Source organism: Tympanuchus pallidicinctus, unplaced genomic scaffold (assembly GCF_026119805.1).
Source record: "Tympanuchus pallidicinctus isolate F22 unplaced genomic scaffold, pur_lepc_1.0 scaffold5, whole genome shotgun sequence".
In the NCBI taxonomy this organism is placed as follows: Eukaryota; Metazoa; Chordata; class Aves; order Galliformes; family Phasianidae; genus Tympanuchus; species Tympanuchus pallidicinctus.
Window position 1 is genome coordinate 4,780,809 of NW_026294769.1, and position 23,173 is coordinate 4,803,981.

General features: G+C 39.0%; 1 protein-coding gene across 1 annotated transcript in view; it reads right to left on the minus strand.

Moving 5' to 3' along the window:
* Positions 1–3,103: 3,103 nt before the first annotated feature.
* BASP1 (brain abundant membrane attached signal protein 1) overlaps positions 3,104–23,173 on the minus strand; it is a 47,277-nt gene continuing 27,207 nt past the window's right edge. The window contains exon 2 of the mRNA XM_052703823.1: positions 3,104–4,721. Coding sequence (XP_052559783.1) covers positions 3,978–4,712 — 735 coding nt within the window. The 5' untranslated portion in view covers positions 4,713–4,721 and the 3' untranslated portion in view covers positions 3,104–3,977. The remainder of the gene's footprint in view (positions 4,722–23,173) is intronic.

Consider the following 23,173-nt stretch of genomic DNA (forward strand, 5'->3'; position numbering starts at 1 on the left):
ATGAACTATATTTTATATTTTATGAGGGCTTCTCCAAAAGTAATGCCTCCTATTTTATGGTGTTGGCCCATGATATCAGCAGTAGATGTTGGTGGTATGGCAGTAGGGGCTGAATATTCCTGCCAGTATTCCCTTACATTTTCTGCTGTGCAACAGTTGGCAGCAGAGGAGCAGTTTGACAAAATGGTGTCTGACGTGGAAGTGCAGATGAAGCAGAGGTGTGGAACTGAATTCCTTCGTGTGGAAAAAATGGCACCCATTAACATTCATGGACACTTGAATGTTTATGGAGACCAAGCCATGGATGTGAGCATGGCGAGGGGTTGATGGTGTGTTTCAGCAGAGAAGTGTGTGTCAGCTACAGAGAAGGCAAGTCACCTTTGCTATTGCAGATTTTTATGAGTGCAAAATGATTTCTCTTGTTCATCACTGCCAAAAAAAATCATAGTTAATGGAAGTGACTATGTTGAAGAATACTGTTTTGTAGCTCAGAATTTGCTCTATCAAATACTGTGATTATGTTCTTTGTATCAATTGTAGTTTCCATGGAAATAAATGGAAGGCATTACTTTTGGAGTGACCTTTGTGTATGAGGTTCAAGATAATTCCTGTTCACTCAACACAGCACAGGACAGGTAAAAGGTTGGACACCCATGAATCAGAAGCTGGAACAAAGGGAGAACAAACAGGGAAGCCAATAACCTCAGATACATACAGTTGTCTAGTCTAATACCTAGAAGTCCTGTCACATACAGCATCAATGTATCCTGCAATGTTTTATTTTAAACTTGCTTCAGACAGGTGCCTATCCCATATAGACACACTAGTACATGTTACAGAAACCAGCTTCAGGGAAGTGCTAAGTGTGGTTCTGAGGTGGCTATATCATTAAGAGTATTTTAACATAATTTTAGTTGCTTTTCCATCTCAAAATTCCATTATTAAAACATCATGTTTTATTAATGTATAATCATGTATATTTCATATACAGTAATAAAAATAAGTAAAAGTTAAGTTGCTCCTCTTAACAGTGGTTGCTGTGAAAATGGGAGTGAAGCCAATGGCATTGACCTTCTTATTGTTGAAGGGATAGAAACAAATTCTTGATGATCTCCAAGGAAAAACAAGGGAGCCTTTGCAAACATCTCTCTGTGGGGGCTTTAAACAATAGAAAAGGTTTTTTCCCAGGGTTGAGTTTCTCTATTCCTTTGGCATGCTTTCATGAAAGGGCTGAGTCTTTGAGGTTATCTGTAATGTGCTTACACTGAAACCATTAACATACCTGTTGGCTCAGTACTCTTTACATACTTTTTCTGTTATTAAAGAGTGATTATAGCTGAGAAAAGGAGGATCTTGGAGATGAGCTGAGATGGAGAAAAACAGGGCTCTGGCCCCTTTACATGCCATTTCAGAAAAGGAACATGCTTCATGTTTCTATGATCCCCATCCTACATTCTTAATTCATGAGCACTTTGAGCAGAGGTGGTATCCTTGTGTATCTAAGTGCAGCAACACTGTGGAGTAATGGTCTAAGCAAGAATGCTTCTGCACTACCAGTTGCATGCTTTTAAATATTTGGTAAGACTATGAATAAAAGAATTAAAAATATTGTATGGCAACTTATAAGTTTTTGAGAAGATCAAACACTAAAATGCATCAGTTTTTGGTAGCACTGCCTCTCAGCTTCCCGATGACGTGTGCCTACTTCTATGCATCTATGTTAGTGATTTCCAGTCACATGAAATGACATTCCCTTGCACTACTGACAGTATGAGGAAGAAACTTCCTTCAACAAGCAAGCTCTGAGACCTGCAGCATGTATGTAAAGAGTATTCTGTCAACAGCTGCAAAAAACTGCTTGGTTTGGATACAGCTCTGGAGTACAGGGGTATTTTTAACTCAAAGAATTAAAGTAAGACTACTTTTAAGGCTTTCTCACCAGGTCTAAGCATGCCAACTGAAGACATTTTAAGAGAAAACAAAGCACTGTCAAATAGATTGTCATCTGTTTTAATAAGAGATTAAGTGCTACTTCGAAAATTTTATTGAAAGTGAATGGGTGTGGTATCAGATAAGGCTTGTTATTGTCAGTAGGCATGTTTGTAGCCATCCCAGTAAACAATTTACATACCTGTTCTCCACTGGCAAGCACTTCCAGCCTGAAGGCAGAGCATCAGCTTAGTCCCACCAGCACCACGTTGGTTCTGTACTGCGTCACCACGAAGTATGCAGGATCTCTGCATGCCTCCTCTTCATCCTGGACCTCTCATGAAGTTCACAGAGGAGTCCTGGGCAGAAGTTTTCCCTCTCCAAGACACATCTATGCTGGGGAACAATGGCAGAAGGCTCTTACAGGTTTGCTAGAAAGCCGCAGACTTGATCTCATGAGAATGCTGTAGGTCATGACAGCTGTATAAGCAAAAAGTTTGGTGAACTACCATGAAGGTGCTAATCTGCCTAACTTGTGCAGTTCTTCACCTCTTTTGTCTGAGCACTCTGCCTTCCTTTTAAGCCAGAGTACTGATCTTTGTGCAAAAGAATCCAATTTATTTTGATATGTTATGCAGGAAATGAACTCCTTTACATTAAGGATACAAAAACTCGATGGTGATGCCTGATTCATGCAAGTATTTGGCCTGATATGAAACCAGGAGGACTGCTGTAAGCTTTCCATGGGTGGACCGAGGCACATTACTATCCCCAGCAAGAAATAAGACCCCCAGGTTTATGAACAAAATAAAGGATGGAAATTGTGAAAGTGTGTAAAGAGAATTATCCTCACTGTGTGGAGGAAGAATATGTGAAATAATGTATGTAATTTTAAAGTAATATTTGCCTGCTTTACTAAATACAAGACCATGTATCCCTTTGAAATCTGTACAAGCTGTGTTTCTGTTTTCCATTGGCCACTTCTCTCAGAACCTGTGCTCAGTCCAAGAGCTTGCTGGTAGACAGAAAATGCTGCTTATGTTACTTCGTTTACCTCTACTTTGCTATAAATAGGAAAGTGAGCAGCCCCAGATGTAATGATTCTGCTCTGGATGTAAGGATTTTCTTTGCCAAATTCCTAAGGTGAAAGCGGAGATTTAATCAGTCTTTACGCTTTTATATTTTTTAAATTATTTAACTTTTATTACTGTTGCACCATTTATACAATTACATATAATTTCAATGCATCCATTGTACATTTTGTTTTTTTCATTTGTTTTCCAATGAGTGTGTGTTGGTGTCTGTGACACAGAATGGAAGAGAAACTGGAACTGCAATGAACGCAGACTTTTCATTTCCACTGACCAATAAACAGAACTACAGGTGCACCCAACCACGGACATGCATTAACTCGTCATGAGAAATCTAGGAAGGCTAAGTAGGATGAGAATGCTTTTTACTCCCAAAAAATATTTGGAGAGGAAGAATTGGAGGATTGGCATTGAGAAATATGTGGACAGCTAAGTGGGTTTTGTCTGAAAGTTGGCATTCATCCACTGCATAAAAAAAATATCAAAATAAGAAAGGCTGTAAATAAAAAAACCACAGAAAATACTGCTTTCATAAAGATCTGATTGCCTTGGCACAAACCCAGTGGGCAGAATCAAACGCATCACTCCCAAACCCCATTACAGAACAAAAAGAAGATTTTGATACATTGGTGGAGTGCACTTACAGCAGTTCAGATACAAAAGATGTGCTGTACTTTCAGACATCCATCTATTTTTTTATTTTATTTTTTTAATCCAGGACTTGTGTCAAGTTGGCAGAAAGTATATTAGATATTTCCCCACAAAAATACTATTTGGATTCTCCCCCCTCCCTCCCTCCCAACTTGATGGGACATCCTTTTCATTTTTTTCCTTTTTTTCCTTCTCTTTCTGGGCAATACTTTTTGTTATTTCAGATCTGAAACGAGTTAGTATAGCTGAAAAAATAAAAAAAAGACACAGGTTGTTTTAAGTGGTTGTTTCAACAGGCTGTCCAATTTAATCTTGCACTGCTATGGTTTGATCCGAATTAGTCGCTGGGGCTTCAGAAGGTTTCGCTTCCTCTGGTGGGGCTGATGGGTCCGAGGCCTTGGCAGTGGAACTAGGTGCTGCTGTGGCTGCTACGGTCTCCTTGGAAGAAGGTGCAGCCTCGCTGCTGCTAGGTTTTGAGTCTGAAGCTGGGGCCACTTCGCTTTTAGTTTCTTGGGCTGCAGGCGTTGCGGGAGCCTCAGTCTTTTTGGCTTCCCCTTCCTCTTTGCTCTTGTCATCTGCTTTGCTGGGAGCTGTGGCTTCTGAAGGCTGGGAAGCTTTTGCATCGCTGCTAGGCTCAGAAGTTTTGGGTGCTTCACTACTGGCAGCAGGAGCAGAGGCTGCAGCTGGCTCCTCTTGCTTGGGTGCCTGTTCGTTGTTCTTCTGTGGCTCTACTTTTGCATCGACAACAGCCTCTGACTTCTCTGGTTCTGCTTTCTGGGTTTCTTCTTGGGTCACTGTTTTCTCTTTCTCCCCTTCTTTTTCTTCTGTCTTATTGGCAGCAACCTGAGCATCTTTCTCAACCTTCTCCTCTTTGTTGTTCTCCTTCACTTCTGTGGTCTCTGTGGTTTGCTGGGCATCCTCAGCCTCCTTTGGAGTCTCCTCTTCCTCAGCTGCTGCTCCTTCAGCCTTCTTGTCTTTATCTTTAGCTTTTTCATCATTGACACTGTACCCCTTCTTCTTCTTGCTCAGTTTGCCTCCCATGTTGGAGCTCTGTAACAGAAAAAAGAAAGAGGTGGTTACTCAAAGTGTTTATCACCAAGGGAACCAAAAGCAGATCAACTGACTTACAGGAAAAACAATTCAGTCTCCTGAAACAGGGACTACAACCACTGGATTGGCTGCTAGCAGCCAAGCACACCCAGCGTGATGACCACCACTGCCACCAGGCTGCCACCCCGCTCAGCCCCACAGCACTGCAGCCCCAGGACTACTGCCACATCCCTTATGGACAGTCCTGCTCCAAGACCATCAAGAAAAGGGCATCACACACACCGAGGACCTCAGCCGCATCACGCCTCATGGTCACGCACAGTGGAATTGATACAGATCAGAAATGCTGAGCACAAACTACAGCAAGATATCTGCCCCTCAGCAAGGCAGCTGAAGTAATACAAGTGCTTCTGAATGATGCGTACCGCATGATATCACACAATAAAAGGTAGAGAGGAAAAAGAGAGGCGCATGCTTTCACCCATGTTTTCATGCATCAGAAGTGATCAGGTGCACAGTTCAGCTGCTTAGTAGAGCTGATATGGTTACTTTTGTTGAGCACATGTAACTATATTGGTATTTATACACCCTATGTGTGGGAGTCTTCACTAAGAATATTTAAAATCTTCCACAGTTCCTGGAAGCAAATTGAATCTATCAAAGCAGGAAATGCATTCAGATACATTGCTTCCCTTATGGACTTGAAAATCCCTAGGATTGCCTGAAAAATAGTGTTTATATACTAAAACAAAGGTGTTCATCCTCAGCAAAAGGTTAACAAAATCATAATTTCCTTGCTTTATGCTATTTGAAAACAATTGAAAAGGAATTTTTTTCATAATAGTGCTAAACAAATATTCTAAACAAAGCTTCTCCAAGTGGAGATGAATCATTCTCAATTTCTGTTTTTAAAAAGTAGACAGTCTTGTAGGCCTTATTTTTTCTCATACTTTCCAAAATTGTGAATACAGACAAGAGCTCATAATATGCTATACAGTAAATTATTATAAATATCAATGAGAACCAGCTGCTTCTCAATAGTCTTCCAGCAGGGACCTTTCTCCAGAAGAAGAATTTGCCAGTATTGTTTAAGGGTTAGCACACAGCCCTGTAAACTGGTAATCTAATATTGCTAAAACACTACTTTATTGTCTGAGGTTTTATGGGTAATGCCACTAAAAGGATTAACTTCCACAGAGCTGCAGTTGAGCTATCTAATCTCTACCTTCAAGGCAGAGATACCAGGTCTTTAGCTATTTAGGGGAAGAATATGGATGTTAGTTGTTTTCTACTTGATACTCCAAAAATACTATTCCAGCTTACTGTTTATGTACAGTTAAAGCCAAAATATTTGAAAGGACTTTTTTCAAGGCAGCAGGATCAGAAATTTATACTGAATTCATGTGTGTATCTGAATTTGCAATCTCTAACTAAGCCTGTATTTGTTTCCCAGCGAAGCCTAATATTACTTGCTACATTTATATTTTTCCAGATTTTGCTATTCTGTGTACAGGAACTCTCAAAGATTTATTTTTTCCTGGAAAAAAAAAAAAAAAAAAAAAGGAAAAAAAAGCTTCCAACTGCAGATAAAGGTAGCTAGAGAATGCATATGCCAAAGGACATTTAATAAGCAGAGAAGCATTCATATGAGAAAAGTGCTCCCACCCTATGATCAGAAACATGCACTGTCTTTGCTCGGAGGTAAGATGTGAAATTGCTGAGTCTCAATTTGCATCACAGCCAGCTGGCTAGAGAGAGTGGAGAAGATGGAGACTATCATTATGCTCTATTAGTAAATATTTACAGTTACAAATGGACTGCCATAACAGAACATAATGGACTTCATAGAAGAACAGATTCAGTTCTTGTGACACCAAATCCTGAATCTCCTCCCTATTTAAAAGCCTTCGTCACAACTATACCGGGCCAACATGCAAACACAGTGGCATAAAGAAGCTCTACATCATGTTCTCCAGTCAGAGTCCCACTGTCACAGGCAGATGCTGCTCTGGTCCCTGTCCCACTTTATCCCAGCCTGAAGGATAGCTCTGCATTGTCCAGAGCAGCCTCTTGGAGCATCAGGTAGAAAGCAGACCTTAGAAAGCTGTACCTGGAAGACACCTAGCACATAGACCAAGGCACAGCAGGGATAATACTGCCTGATGCCATATGAAGGCTGGATGCCAACATCCCTCTTGAAAACATTCACAAGGAATTATTGTCCTGTTTTAAGTGTACAACACTGGTTTTAGTCTCTTCATCCAAGTCGTTCAAGTCGCTTTGCTGCCAATCAGGTCACTGTTGTCTAAGCAGTGGTGGGTTTATGAAAACAGGCATTCAAAGTAAAACAAGCAGAGAGAAAGAGAAAAGGAGGAAGGGAGAAAGAAAACTGCCACAGTTACATTTATTCAAATAAAACTCCTTGAGAAAATATCTCAGTGAAATGTCTCACAAGTGAAATGGCAAACTGCATTAAATCACTAAGGCCTCTATGCATACGGTGTTATGTCTACTCTTCATTACTACCTATACACTAATACTTGCAAGAGTGATGACTTCTTTGCTTCCCCTGCTAAAGAGATAAAATCTATCAAAAAGGACAATGACAATAGTTAAATAAATGTGAATGACAGGCCTTGAAGAAAATTTGTCTACAACTACTTACTTTTATAAGCTATAGCCAAGTATGCCTTCGGTTACTTGCACTACCACTGTCCCGCAGTGGTTCTTAGCTCCAGAAGCTACCAGCTAAGCACTTTACAATAAGTATATTCAAAAGGAGGGATCTCAAAAATGCTGGTGCCGAGCACCATTCCTGCAAAACAGAACAGGCTTTGGCAGCTGTGTCTCTTCACTGTTTGACGGAAAAATGTCTAGAGACAATCTAGAAGCTTTGATATAAGAAGCAGCAATATATCAGCTTTGTTCAGGAATCTGTGATGAACCAGTTGGCAATCAGTGTTTCTGAAAATCGAAGTTAAATACTACTCCAAAGTCATAAAAGACTTCATCTACTTGTCAGTGTGCTTAGTACGCTTTATCTGCAGTGTTCTTAAAAAGGAAGAAACAGACCCAGTGAGCACTACAGAGGATGTCTAAAGAGGAACAAGATTTCTCAAGTTCCTAACAGCTGCTGGTCATTTTACTTATCCTGAAGTTTCCATTCTCCTCTAGAAAGCAAGAAGAGAATGGAGAGTTGGCACAGGTATCTCTCTCATTGTAGAGAAGAAAATAATCTGGCAGTGTTTGCATTACAAAATACCATATCTACAGCTCACCTAGAGCATGTTAAGTACTCTGAAAATGGAATGTTGATGATAATCAGGATTTCCTGGAATAAAAAAGTAAAAAAAAAAACTTAATGTCCATAAGACCATTATATAGCAGTAAGAAGAATTCACAGAATACCGTTTGAAGATTGAGATAATAGGAGAGCAGTCGGTCCCTGGAACAGAGGAAGCATGTACTTGCAGTTTGGGTAAGAAAATACTATTTCCAAGTTCTGCATTTCAACTGTTCTTCTGTAATGATCAAGTTCCTATAATTATCCCTTTTCCTCTCTCTCTTCTGTCAGTAATGGTTTGTCTGGACAATTAGCTTTCTTAAGTGCCTATAACTTTCTACAAATTTCATTTAGCAAACACTTTCACGTCCTATGAAAGGGTCTGGCTCTCAGAAGAATGGACAAGCGAGGAATTCCTGTTATCCCCACACTCAGTACAGAAAACAGTGCATCACAAAAGGATGAAAATTACAGATGAACACCTTTAAATTACCATCATTTGATTGCCAAAGCTAAATTCCTAAAGCTTCTCTTAATCTTCATGTGGAGCGTGAGGAGCTTAGTCCACGTCCAAAAACACAGAGTTGAGGAAGGAAATAGGTACCTTCTGAAATCCTGCTGCCCAAAAGGCAATGCAGGTCCTTGTGATGGGTTGGTCCAAAATAGCCCTGGAGCAAGCCAATTCCCAGAGATGAGTTATCTCACATCACCTGCATACAGGAGCAGTAAAATGCGCATTCCTCCCACAGCAGGTTAACAACACTGCAAATCAAGGAAATGCAGATCCCAGAAGCTGCCTCAGCCCCAGTTTCTCAAAATAATAAAAATAATAAAAAAAACTTGAAGAAAGCTTTGCATCTCTACACTTCATTGAATTATCTTTACATCTCTGTTTTGAAAAATGAGTGGAAATGTTTCATACAAGCATGTACATAGGAACTTAGGGGAAAAAAAAGGGATTTCCAAACATAATTTTCAGAAGATTTTCTGAAGCTTTTGAAAGAAAAAGAAGAACTTACTAGTTCTTAAGATATGAAGTAGAATTTCATGCTTCCCCTTACACGTACACAAATGCTCCTATCTCACCAACCCCAACAGTCCACCAAGTTAATTTTAGAAGATGTCTATAGCAACCTCTATAGAATTTGGTAATAGCTCTGACTTTTAGCCACAAAGACCTGCTTCTCAGTTGGCTCTCAGTTATCCTCACATATCTTTCTTTTCCTCTGCTATTACATGGAATTAACAGAGCAGAAATGATAGGTCTCAGTCAGGTTCAAGCTTCATCACACTTCAGTAGCAGTGACTTTTTCCTCTCCTCTCCTCTCCTCTCCTCTCCTCTCCTCTCCTCTCCTCTCCTCTCCTCTCCTCTCCTCTCCTCTCCTCTCCTCTCCTCTCCTCTCCTCTCCTCTCCTCTCCTCTTCTCTCATGTTCTAGAAAAGGGATAGGAACAATCTCTCATGGTCAGGCAGGTTGTGGTGCCAGTGCAAAGGAGGCAGTGGGAAGCAGGACCCTGACCATCTCTCACGTGTCTCAGAGGTTATATAGCTGGCAACTCCAGGGCCTGGGCAGCTGATGCAATGCCTCACCTACAGCTTTGTGATGGCAGCTGCATGTATCTGAACATAACAAGATGTTGGTTCATTAGATGCACACAATAAAACATGTCCTGTGGTCTTTGCATGTCCTGTCATTGTTTCAAGCTGAACCCTTAAAACTTAACAATTGAGTGTGTTTATTGTGTTTATTGTTGGCCAATGCTAGTTTTATTATTGTCCAATTATCTTTGGACAATAAAAAGAAAAGCTAGTAGAAGACCTCTAAGAAGTAGTACTGCCAGTCTAAGGGTTTAATTTGATTAATTTTTTTTTTCTTTATTTAAAGAGGAACTTTTATTTTTCAGCTTATTTTAAAAGTCCTGAGGACACATACCATGCAAAAATGGGAATGACACTGTACTTTTTTCATGTAAGCCATTTGTCATTAACACATGTAAATGATGACAATTTATAATAGATTGCCATTATGAGGGTTATAATAATTTAAACACACTGCAGGCAGACATGAAATTGTGTCTGGTTATGTAACAATTCATACATGAGTAACTGGTCCATTTGAGAAGTATAATGAGTTATCATAAAAGTTAATGAACACATGATAATTATTTTGAAAGGAAATTAAAAATTCATACCTGAGAATGACTAAGATCCAAGTGAAATACTCACTTAAACTCTGAGATATGTATTAATTCATTGGTAAGGAACCTATCAGCAGGTTCATCAGAGGCAAATTCTTTGCTGAAATAATCGACTCATATTAGCATCAACCTGAAACCACAAGTACCTCACATGCATAATTCATCTTTGTGAGTTAGCTAGGCAAAATTCCTAAGTACAAATAAAAGATGTCCATTATTTGATCAAGAAGCAGTGAAGATTTTATGGGTTGCTTTGATAGCAGCTATCAAAATCTTCAGACATTGTCCTCCTCTCTTGGAGGACTGTTCAGCTGAGACCAGAAGCACAGAGCCACGGAAGGTCCACCACTGAATCTGCCTGATCAGACACCAGCACTACTTTAGTTTTAGGAGCTTCTGCAGAAATACACACATCAAGGAGCTGTATTAAGTAATCTTTATGCATGTTATCCTCTACTAAAGACACTCTTGTGCAGTGTTGAACTGTGCACTGTATGAGGACATGCTGCAGAGCTGTTCTGTAGGAGCAGCTTCCTGAATGCAGCAAGTACACTTCATTTCTTTAGGCTGTTACACCCTTAGCTTCTTTGGGTGTAAAGCCATCTAAAACACATGAGCAGAACTTGGACCAGTGTGCTGTGCCTTCTCTGTTCCACAAGCAGCATGGAAATGATGCTCTGCTGTGTGCAAATTCCTACCCACCCCAGGCGAGGCTGTGCTTTGCAGGCAGAGATCATATTTTCTATCAAACCAGCTAACATAGATAGAAATAGCATTACACCAATTCACCTTAGGCCACTGTCCCTACCTGATCAATTTTAGAGTTAGCATTATTTGATGCTTGTCTATTGCAGATTTCAAATCAGAACCACAGTGGTTTTCCACATCTCTTTTTTTCAGTGAGCCAACACAACACTTCCTTGCCCAGTAGCATAGGTAGAATTTCCAGTGTCTCTGGTTTAATCTCTGGCAGCTCTTCTAAGGCTGTTTTGCACCATTTGTACAAAAATAGAAGTTATATTTAAAACTGACCAGCACAGAGGAAGTGTAAAGTAAAGGGTGATGTATGTGTTTCACAGCCTTGCATTCAGTTTGTTCAATATTCTGACTGCTGAAATTAAAAATGCTTCCATGCATTTTAATTTCTCTCTTCTCCCCCATTCAGCATACCAGCCTTCATACAGGCTGGAGTCCTACCTCATCTTCAAGGCATTTCTCTTCTATTCAGATTATCTGCATATACTCTTTCTGTCAAGCAATAAAAACAGCATATGGACACGTACATGCAGATACAAATATGCAGCCAAAAGTCAGCCTGCCCCAGATCGAGATCCTAATCACAATATTGTTAGGCACATGGTTGGAAAGAGGAACTCTGTGGTAAACACCTGTTTTGCAGAGACTGGGATTAATTTTACAAAAAAACCTTCTGTAGAAGTAGTTTGCGGTCTTCAAAACTAACCTGACAGAATAAGCCAAACCGTAAGTCTGTGCTGCCTTATAATTCATTCTGAGTTGTAACATCACCTTGGTTTCTTTGTGTGTGACTCCCCAGAAGCATTAAAAAACAAAACGTTTTACATTAGCCAAAGCTTTCTAATCTGCATCCTAGAATTAAGTTCCTAAATAGGAAATTATGCAAATTTCAAAGGTGCTCATTACCTACATCTTTCTAACTGTTCAGTTCCCAAGGGTACTCATGGCAGAGAGGCAAGATTCCTTACATATCATTCCAATTATGGTGAGCCACTTTTTGTCTCCTTCAGATACTTTAGACATCACCACCATACCTAACTACAAAAACATACAAGGTGACAAAATCCTAGGTAACAAAACAATTTTCTTCTAATTTACATTTTACTCAGATTTTGTCCCTCCAACTCTGTCTCTGTCACCAATCTTCAATCACAAATATATTGCTAAGGCTTGCAGACCCTTGAGCAATTTTGAGAGCTTCTGGAAGAGCTATTCCAAACTTGCAACAGTCAGATGCTAGTAAGCAATGAAAATATCCTTCTCCTCTGCTCTGCAATCTTGATGAAGAATAGAAGTGCAAATACATCCATCCTGGAAGGACTGTACGGTGGGAAAATGAGTTTTTTCAAGTATAACATCTATTATCTATATTTCTCTAGCTTTATCCTCAAAAAGGAACATGCAGTCTTTTACTAAACTTAATGTACTGGAGACATTTATGAGGCTCTACATTTACATTATATCTTTTTAATATTTCCTACTTTTAAAACCTTTTTTACTTTAATGCCCATTTAACTGGTCAAACTAGTTTCAGTCAAACTTGAGACAGTCCTTAGAATATAAGTTGCAGTATACTTAGAAGAAACAGATACATTAATTTTCAAATCTCAGAAGTGCCATTTTTACTTTGAAAATAGATTCTCCAATGTGATTGCCAAATTGTTTGGAATTTATCTTTCCCATCTGTAAGCTGGTCACTGAAAACAGCACTGGGTATGTGCCCCAATTGTAAGAAAACATCCTACCGCTGGAATTGAAATTCTTAGCAGATATAGCAAACCAAGGATGGGTCACAACCAACCTCAGGCCATATATTTTCCTTTTTATGTTTGCGTAATAGCCTTATTACAGGCAGTGAGTGAAACCACATTTATAATCATGAACAAAATCTTATTGTTTCTGAGGCAGCAGCGTGCCCCAGCAGCCCCAAAGGCCAACCATACCTGGGGTGCACCAGGCCCAGCACTGCCAGCAGGGCGGGGGCAGCGGCTGTCCCCTCTGCAGTGTGCTGTGCAGCCTCACCTCCAGCAATGCGTGTGGGTTGGGTGCACAGTGTAGGAAGGACATCAAGCCATAGAGAGTGTCCAAAGGAGGGCTGTGAGGATGGAGGAGTTCAGGGAGAGTTTGGACAGCTCTCTCACATACAGGGTTTGGATTTTGGGTGGTGCTGTGTGGAGCCAGTATTGCAACTCCATGATCCTTGTGGGTCCACTTCAACTCAGGATATTCTATGATTCTGTGATTCTATGAGTTCCAGGTTTGTTTACCTTTCAAAACCCAAGCTGCCATTCCTGTCTGCAGCACATGACCCCCTCATCACACCACAGAGCAGAGAGAAAAGCAGGGAGCCCAGTTCAGCCACTGCCCAATCAGTGGAGTGCTCTGCTGCAATGTCTCGGTGCTCATGAGGGCACTTCAAGCCCCTCCTTCCAAAACACACAGTGTAGACTTTACTCAGCAAAACAGCAGATTAGGAATTTAAATGAAGCATTTATTGCTGACTCCTTTATTCCATTATTTAAGTATTCAAGTATTGTAATGTCTAGAACCTAGGTAACGCATTCCTTATCCTCTTTTATAAATATCAGCTTGATAGTAAGCTGCACCACTAGCTTTTCTCCATTTTCTTACAAAAGAAACAATTGCAGATCCACCCGGTACTTCAGCACATACCACAGCTTTAGGTTCAGACACTGGAAGAAGTTGCTTAATTTAAAAAAAATCACCCACGGTTCTTTTCTCCCAAATGTGAGTTACAGAACACACAGATGCCTCAGGTGGTGGCAATGTGCTACCTTTGGCCTTGAACACCACAGTGGCATTCCTCAGAAATAAAGGTTTATGGATGAATTGAGGAATTAAGCCCATTTCATCCTCCAGTTATTTTACAACTGCTAATGAGAGTTAAATTAGTCAACGAAACATTGTTCTGAATGTACCTGCAAGTTTCACATTGCACTAGAAAGCTGAGGGTGCTTGTGGCAGGGGAACAGAGCTACATAGCAGACCTCTCTGGTAGAAACTAACCATCTGGAGGTGGTCAGCACAACACCTGCTTTCACCCTCAGCAGCTCTTAGAGGGGATTTTACACTGACTTCCTGAAGTCAGCATTAGAGCGCCTAAAGAGCTGCTGCATGTCTCCCTGCAGTAACAATTTTTGCCTTTTCATCCTGTGTACGAAATTTCATTTTAAGTGAAAATTTCTGTACTGAAGTCAATGTACACAAGTCCAGTCATGTTTCACAAAATGTTAAAACTACCTGTAATTAAACTCTGCAAGACTTTGGGCTGAATTACAAGAAAAGCCTCCCCCTTACGAGCACAGTAACAATGTCAGCACCGTATCAGCTCTCGGCTTCTCACAGCTCTGTCGTAATAATGAAGATGTGCTCTAAAGAAGTGGCAGAAATGCAAGCTAGCATGCTTAGCATTCTGGAAAACCTTTTGCATTCATATACGTGGATTTGTGCCATACACTCTTTTGTGCCATCTACATTTTGTATATTTTGTGCCATTTACATTTTGTACCGTTTGTCACTTCGGTCATGTGCATTTCCTGGTTCTCACGCTTGTACAATACACACATATATATTTTCAACAGCATACACATAACACAAAAGAAAATCTTAGGTTCCAAACTTTCTTTATTTAGATTATATTTAGAATGCATGTTCATGGTGGATTTTAACTCTTTTTATCTTTTTTTTTTTTTCTCTTTGTTTTTTCTTTTTTAATCAAAGCATTGCATTCAAACTACCTCACTTACTGGTTTTACTCCAGTCACTGAGGGAAGATTATCAAAATAATATGGAATGTGCATACAACAATCACTGGCAAGCAAAGAGTATCAAGCATCTGATTTATGTTTTTTTTTCTTGCAAATGTCTCTCTCCATCATTTTCACCACTACTAATTTACATTCCTGTAATGGCTGTTCAAAATAACAGGATGCCTTAAGCAATCTTTTTATTAAGACTAGCAATGCTCTCCAAACCTTCAGAAATTAGAGTTGCATTTCTTGAACCAGATGAAGAACCATAGGTATCAACATATCAGCAAACTGTCCTGTGGAGCCTATTACACTCCTGTGATACCATGTTTTGCTATAAGTTCTATGTGTTTAGAGAGTGCCATAGATGACTCTGAGAAAAGAGGCAGAGTTTGCTTTTAACTTTCAGTGGCACAAGCTGACACAAGGCATTGCAGAATCAAAACATTGTCTATTAGGGAGCTTTGTCTTGTGTCTCAACATGACAACGGTTTGCTTTGAGAAATCCACTTTGAAAACATAAAGTGTTTCTTAGAATCCCATCATAAGAGCTAAGCCAGGATAGAAGCTGTACCATGTCACGTGCTAGGCTGTTAGACACGTCAGCTTGGATTTGAGACTCCAGATGCAGGTTGATTGACTGGGTTTCTTTCTGACCTTTTCAGTGACTTACCTTTTTTCTTTTTTTTTGGCTTGGTTTTGGTTCAGTTTATACAGGGATGGCAGATCAGCCCTCTGAGAGGGAGAATGCACAAGATTGAAGGCTAGCAAGTTTCTTCAGGAAAAATTTAAAGTTAGTAGCTAGTTCAGTCCCTGAATTGCTAAGGAATTTATGTTCAAACCAAGCAAGACAGGAACACAATTTAATAATTACTCAGCTAGAATCTTCCCAAGCTAGGGCTATAGAAAATAAAAAGGAGAAGAAAACACAATGCAGAAAGAATCAAAGGAAAAACAGAAATCATGAAAAGTGATCAGGTGTATATATCCTCTAAATAAAACAGCTCATTTTTATTTTGCATTTAAATACCAGTAGGAAATCTGACCATCTTAGAGATTGATATCAGATTTAAACTTCCAAAATGAAAGCAAAACAAAAATAGCTTTGTAGGGATAATTGTGGAGTTGGATGTAGTTCCTTTTTCTCTGTGTCATCTGAGCACTGACTTGCATTTTGTGACTACAGATGTAATTGATAAATTAATGTGGCCGCATTTCTATTTTTGAAGTTCAAATTGCTTTAGATTATATTACTCCTGAAGTGGTCTAGCTCTCCATCAATGTTGTATATATGTGCCAATTTACAGCTTTGGTCCACTCAGACCATGTAACAGAAAATAGCTTACCTTTGGAGGCTCACATGCTGTACAGAAAATTGTGGAGAGTTCTGAGAGTCATTCCTTCACTTCGAGGAGCTTTCTGTTCATGGCTATTTGAAAGTTATCTATTCTAACCAAAGAAGGCAATTAAACAGGACTGGTGCTCTTCTGTTTTCTCATGCCCACTGATCCTTTGAACTCGGAAGTATAAAATATAACTAAGCTATTTCATGATTAAAATGAGAAAAGTCTTTCAATTCAATGGAGATGTGAAAAGCATGAAAGACTGGGTTTCATTTTTTCAAGACAGAGCTGTAAGTACCATTTGAACTTCCATTAGCACTTTCATTGCTGAAACATTTCATTAGTAGCCCATGATTTAAATGAGGACCAGGTCACATTTCACTGCCCCCCATACTAGCACATGCATGAAAATCACCTGTGCCCCAGAATTTCCAGGTTTTACATGGTATGAGAGGATATCAAGACATTTTAATGTCATGAGTAGCACACAGTTGCCAAGACTCCCAAAAATAACTGGCTTTTCTAAAGTTTTTTCTTGTCAGTTCTCCTGGCTGGCAATGTAGCAGTAGTCAGAGTGAGCAGCCCATTAATTTGGTTTTTTATTTCTCCTACTGGAAGCTTATATGGTGGTACAGAGTCCCTGTGTTCCCCTATGAAATCTCATTGAGGAATTGGAACCCAGTGATTCCCTTTGCCCTGCTACCTCAGCTCTGGCTAACAGGGTTTTTGAAATTCACTTGCTAAGGGCAGGATGGCAAAAAAGAGCTGTGCTTCATGAAGTTAAAGATGTTGACTGTTACAACCCAGGGTGCATGCAACGCTGCAGAAACTACGCATAGTTTGCACACTGCAGTTTTCTGGGCAACCCCCTCACCTGCACAAAGCGAGTAATAAATTCACCCATCCCAGGCCAGGAGGATGATTCAAGTGTATAAAAGTCTCGTATCCAAACTTAGAAATATTAATTTCACAGGTCTGTACTACTTTAGAAAATGCTAAGTGAGGTAATATCATGAAACACGTATCAAGAAACATGACTGGTTTAACAGTACTTCTAAACCAAAATCTTCACTTAAGTCTCTTAGGTGTCACAACCTTTGACTATAGTATTTCTTCTATTTCTGAATCATGAGTAACTGGTAAACTATACCACAATACAGTTTCTTCTGTTGTTTATTCTTGAACAGAATTTCTTTTTTTTTTTTTTTCATAAAGGGCCAATTTCATTCCCCACTTTCAGTTCAGCAATTCTTCATTACCACAGGACAAGGCTTCAATTTCATTACTCATTGACTTCAGTAAAGGAAAGATAAAAAATTATTTCTTTTCAAAGTCTGGACTAATATCCCCTCAAATTTCTATGTAAATATATGAGGGTAAAAATAAGGATCCTTTTATTCTGGTTGCTAGTGAGTGCCAGTATCTCCCGTGTCACATAGTCTTCTTGAAAAAAACTGTCATGAGACACTTGATTCAAATATAGAAATCAAATAATGACAGAATTATTCTCTTTATTTATAACAACTTAGAGAAATCAGGCAAAACTACCAGCACACCATTACATTTTGTCATAGCCTGCCATTCACACTTATTTTGTGAGACCCATCTCAGCTCTGCCTTTTTCTTCAAGTCTAAAGAAACCAGCCTCACCTTCCAGTCATCCCTAAAATCACACCATGTTCCTGTGGGACAGAACTCATATTTTAAGATGAAATGTGCCATCCTTGAACAGTGAGACAAAATCCCTTGGAGCAAGCTCCTGGCAGCTGTCAAAGTACAAAGCTCCACGTGGTAAAAATGGCAGATTAGCTCTTACCTTCCAAAACCTAAATGTAGACAAGTATCACTGAAATAAAACTGTAATGTAGTATAAAATCATGACAATATCTCCCTCTCTCTGTTTTCTGGGGTTCATAGCAACCTGGAAATGGAGGAGGCATAAGCTCGGAACATACTTTCATCTCTTCCAGCTGCTGGAAATCCAGCTCATCTGAATCTAACTTCCCCTTTTGGAATATTGGTAACATCACTAATATGACTTTTCTTCCTCAAGAAAGTTCTGGCTGCTCCCAGCAGGTGCTGTAAAGAGTTAAAGAGAATTTTCCGTGTTTTAAAACATAAACTCTTTTCATACGACTTCTTCACCCCAAATCTTTTCATTAGAGAATGCTGTTCTACCTACTGGCATTGTACTAAATTACTGTATCTGAAACATATTAGAATACTGTAATGAACAAGTCACTCATCCAGATTTTACGATTCTACAGTATGGAGATGTAAAGCATCTCTGAACATTTTCAGGTATAACTGAAAGCACCTCCTGGAATCAAGCTCCTTTGCAATTATGCCTCCAGTCTGAGAACATCTGTACATGGACATTTTGATTTATGGTTCCAAATGCACACATTTCAGTCAGTTTTGGCTTACATGATGAGAAGGATTTCTTGCTCAAGCTAAGAAAGCTTAGGTGTATCCAGCTGGATAAAGATGAAGCTTCTGCTTGGCAGCCATCTTAGAACTTTATTAAAGACGGATGTAAAAAAAATAAAGTAATTTTGCTTAAAGAGAACATTTTGAATGCCTGAAAAACTACAGTAAATCCCTTTGAACCTGCTTGTACTAAGTTTTCAGGCACTGGGCTGAGATATCATAGCTTGTGCAGCATTTATGCTATGTTTATTAATTGAATGCATGTCTTTATTAAAAGGACCTTCCTTTTTTGGAACAATCACTCAAATATTAACAGATGTAAGAGGAAGCTCTAAGCTGGTTCACTAACTTTCCAAGACCTTTTTAAAGACCATGAAAGTTTGAAAATTCTGAGTTATATTTGTTACACACTGCAGAAGCTGCATTTCCTATCTATAGATCTGTGTTTAGCAACTACATCATTACAATGGAAAGTTGTGAAACTTAAAAATATTATCCTTTAAGCTGCGATTAAATATCAAACAGACTTTGCAACACAGTGCTGCTGTAGGTGGTGCTCAATAGGGCAGGAAACAGAAGGCACTTCTGCAGGATTTGGGAATTTGAAGGATGACAAATTTGTATAAATTGGGTTCAAGACCTGTAAGTATCTCCTCAAGCCAGCCTGTATTCAGGAGCTTCAGAAGCCTTGTTAGATTAGACCAAGAGCATAGATTTGGCCAAGTAAATAAATAATACCAGTGGGAATTAAGAATGCTCATGGAATTCTCAGTTCTTAGCATCTGCACCAAGGAGCAAGTGACTACAAAGGACTATTGTGGGTCCTTTGATTGAGAGGTCTTATTTTATTAACTGTTTTCATTACCACTTCTGTCAGATGCCAGTTAGTTAGAAAAAAACCATCAGATTTGCAAAAAATCCTGGAGGTTGGTGGCTGAGCAAGAAGTGAGGTCAAAGAAATTAAATCATATGAGCTCATTACCACACGATGCTCAGTTTCAAGTGAACTCATTTTCTATGAATACTCATTTTCGTAACTTGTCAACTCACAATTTAATCATAACCTCAAAGTGCTTGGATTTATTTAAAGCACCAGTGCTAGAATTTATTACAAAAATAATCTACCCTTTCATTTTTGAATTCTCATTTTAGTGAGAAAAGCCCTGAAAGAGTCCTAAAATGATGTACAAGTTTTTGTCTCCTGGCTTCTTAAGACATCACTGGCTTTAGATGATTAAGGGTAGAAGCATAGAATGTTTGCAAGGAGCAAAAACTATCTGAAACATTCATTAAGAACTGAATGCCAATTTATTCTATGCATTGTCATGATATTCAGAATGAGTGTTCTTTATATGTTTAAATGTTTCTCATTAGCATGCTTTATTTTGACAAGTTAACCTTGAGCACTCAGGAGTTAAGAAACTGCCATTAGTTACTAACCTGATGAAGTGTTGCCATACAGAGAACAGAAGAGTTGTGGATGGGAGAAAAAAGAATTGGATCTCTTGTAATCAGTATATTAGCAGTGGGAACTGGGACTCGGAATTGGTATTAGTAAAGAAGAGAGCTGCTCCCAACATTTCAACCTTTTTTCCATAGCAAATGCATGGAGAATCCAAAATTTTCTTTAAAAAAAAAAAAAAAATTAAAACAAAAGGCCAAGAGTAATTTTGTTTAAATAAGAAGGATCTTTGAAAAATCTTTAGGGATTTTTTTTTAATGTTGAGAAGGTTACCCACAAGCTTGCCACAGTACATCACTGCAAGATGATCTGTGCTATTAGCTCTTCATCTACTGAGCTTCTGGAGTGTTTTCCCATAAATTCTTTTGCTTATTTGCAATCAGCTGATATTTTGGGTGCTCTGAGTGATTTTCCAGCTGGAGCACTATAGCAATCATTTGATTTTATTTATGTTATTTATAGCATCGAGCAAATCCACAAATGAAAACCTCAGAATTTGAAACTGCCTGCCCGTTAGACCATTTTTACTGTTTCCCCTGGATATTTGTTTCAATCTTGTTTCTATTTTTAGTCATTAGCAAACAACTATTTGCTATCACGCTTGATTAGAAAAAGAGTAGTGCTAAAATGTGTTCAGAATAACTTGGTGATATTATCTGTTGCACCAAGTAATACAGATATAACTGTTTTGGTTTTTTTTAAACTTTGTTTAATTGCAGTATTACTAAAGAGACAGGAGTTTCCTCTATTTAAATACCAAATTTTATTTTCATGTGTGATGTTTTCAAAATTCAGCTAATATTTTTCCTTGTGATTTTTCCTTTAAAGATAATTATAAAAAGCAGTTCTAAGCCAGAACTCAGTCTTTACAAAATTCCACCAGCATTAAGCATAATTTTGCAGTTTCACTCAAAGAACTACAAGTCACATTTACAAATGCTCAGCAAAAGTTAATCTTCAGCATCTGCCTCTATTTCTATCTATTGAAATGAATACTAGGTACTAGATTTTGTACTTAGAAGAGTGAAGTTTTGCTAGGACTTTCAACCACGTCTCCAGCATTTGCCAATACAATTCCCTTCCAATAAAACAAGATAAATAGAGAGTTTGCTAGCATTACAAATGAGGTTAGCAGTTGGATCAAAGAATGCTGAAGCAGGGTTTGTTGAACCTCCTATTTAACATTTTTTTCTTCAAAAGTCATGTGTTTCATATGCAGTCCAACTGTATGACATCTACAGTTACTCCATTATGATCCTCACTTACCAGAAATACACTCGTTTCACCAAGCAGCAGATAGAATACATCAGCATCAGTGGTAGGTGTGGACGCATCTCAACGTCTAATGGCCAGGGGAAAGAAGTTATAAATGACCACCTGCCCATACAGACTGAGAGCAATTAACTCTGCTTAGCTGAGCATCACCATCCTCAGATTGCTTTAACAACCTTTAAATATTGTTTAGAAGGTTACTGAAAGCATATTCTTCATATTCATGAGGCACAACAGTGCTGTGCCTCCCTAAATCTCTGAGGTTTACAGCCTCCCTGTAACGAGCATCTCAGCACGATGCTATGGAGCAGAATGAACCATTGGGCTCACAAATATTCAGTGTGTGATTAAGCACATGGAAAAAAAGCTTTACTACTCAGCCACAAAGCATGCAACAATTATTTAGATATTTGATTACAGCAGGATAAAATTACAACTTGACTTTCAATCAGCGCTTTGTAAATCAACCTCAGACTAATGCCTAAGAAAATATCAAGCCCTGTCTTTCTTCATATGCTGTTATCAAGCAGTTGACAGTTCTGATAATAAATAGGCAGGACAAGGGAGCAAGAGGAGAGTGACTTTGGGCACATAAACTTTCTTGTGCTAAGGAGACAGTTGTTAGACCAGGAATCAAAGGCTGGAGTCTGTTAAGAGGTAATGAGATCTCAGAAAAGGCTGTTCTGCCTATTTCTTATTTACTACTGGAAAGGCATACGCACACAAATGCACACATATGCACACACAGACACACATATGAAAGAGAAAATGTTATTCTGCTTACTTTACACTACCTGACATTCCCATTCAGGTATCTGTGCCCATTCTCAATGGATGGTTATCCGCAGACAGTGGGAATGCATTGCAGAGCTGTTATTTTCCATCCTTCCTGGTAAGATCAGCAACCTTAGAGCTCTGAAATGTTCCACACTCCATTGCTGATCTTGAAAATTATTGTAAAGGTTCCTACAACCCTTACTTTTGCACGATATTGCTGAGAGATGTCTGTGGTATTAGGAGGATCCACTTTCTGATCAGAAACTAGAATAAATTGGTACAGTATATTTCTGGGGATTTTAAATCCTACCCCCTCTGCAAACTCTTCATCCCTGCAAACTTTACAGTTTAAACACTACTTTACATGCAAGGTAAATATGTACTCTTGAGAAGCTACAGGATTTTGCATCTCAGCTGTAAATAGTTATTCTGTATCACTGGGTCAAGATGTATATCTAACCTAGGAATGTGAATAATTTCTATTTCCACTGACATTTGGTAAAAAGGGGGCATAAAAATGTTTGCTTGTTTGTTTTCATTCTAGGCTACTTTTTTTTTTTTTCCTGCAGATAAGGAGGAGGTCCACTTTTACACTTTGATGGAGGGGAAGTGAGGACAGAAAACTTAATCAAATATATATGAAATCTGTCCTTCTCTTTGTTCAAAACAAGTAAGAATATGCGGTCACGAGACCAGACTTGATCTCATTTTTCATGGGGCCCTTGTAGGCAACAAGTCCTCCCCACCCACTGATGTAAGCCAGGTAACATCCCATGATGCTGGGTGTTGTGCACAGATATGAGATGTTCTCCTGGGCCTGATAAGAAGTGTGCAGCATCAGCAAAACACTGTGACCAAGCCACAAAGCAGCACACAAACAATGTAAGTGATCCCCCTCTCAGGCCAGTGCTGGCTTGCTCAAAGGCGCCCAGAAACACTGCAATCAGGCACAGTCTGAATGAGTGAGATGAGGCCTACACAAAGCTTCAGATTAAATTTAAGAAGAAAGCGTACAAAAAAAAGGTAATATGCTAAACTTATCCTTCGTAAATAGCCATTCAGAGTCATTGGGTCAAGATGTATAGCTGACCTAAAAGTCTGAACAACCTACATTGGCATAAAATTGTTAAAAAGCTCTAAAAATTCATTCCTTGAGTTTCAT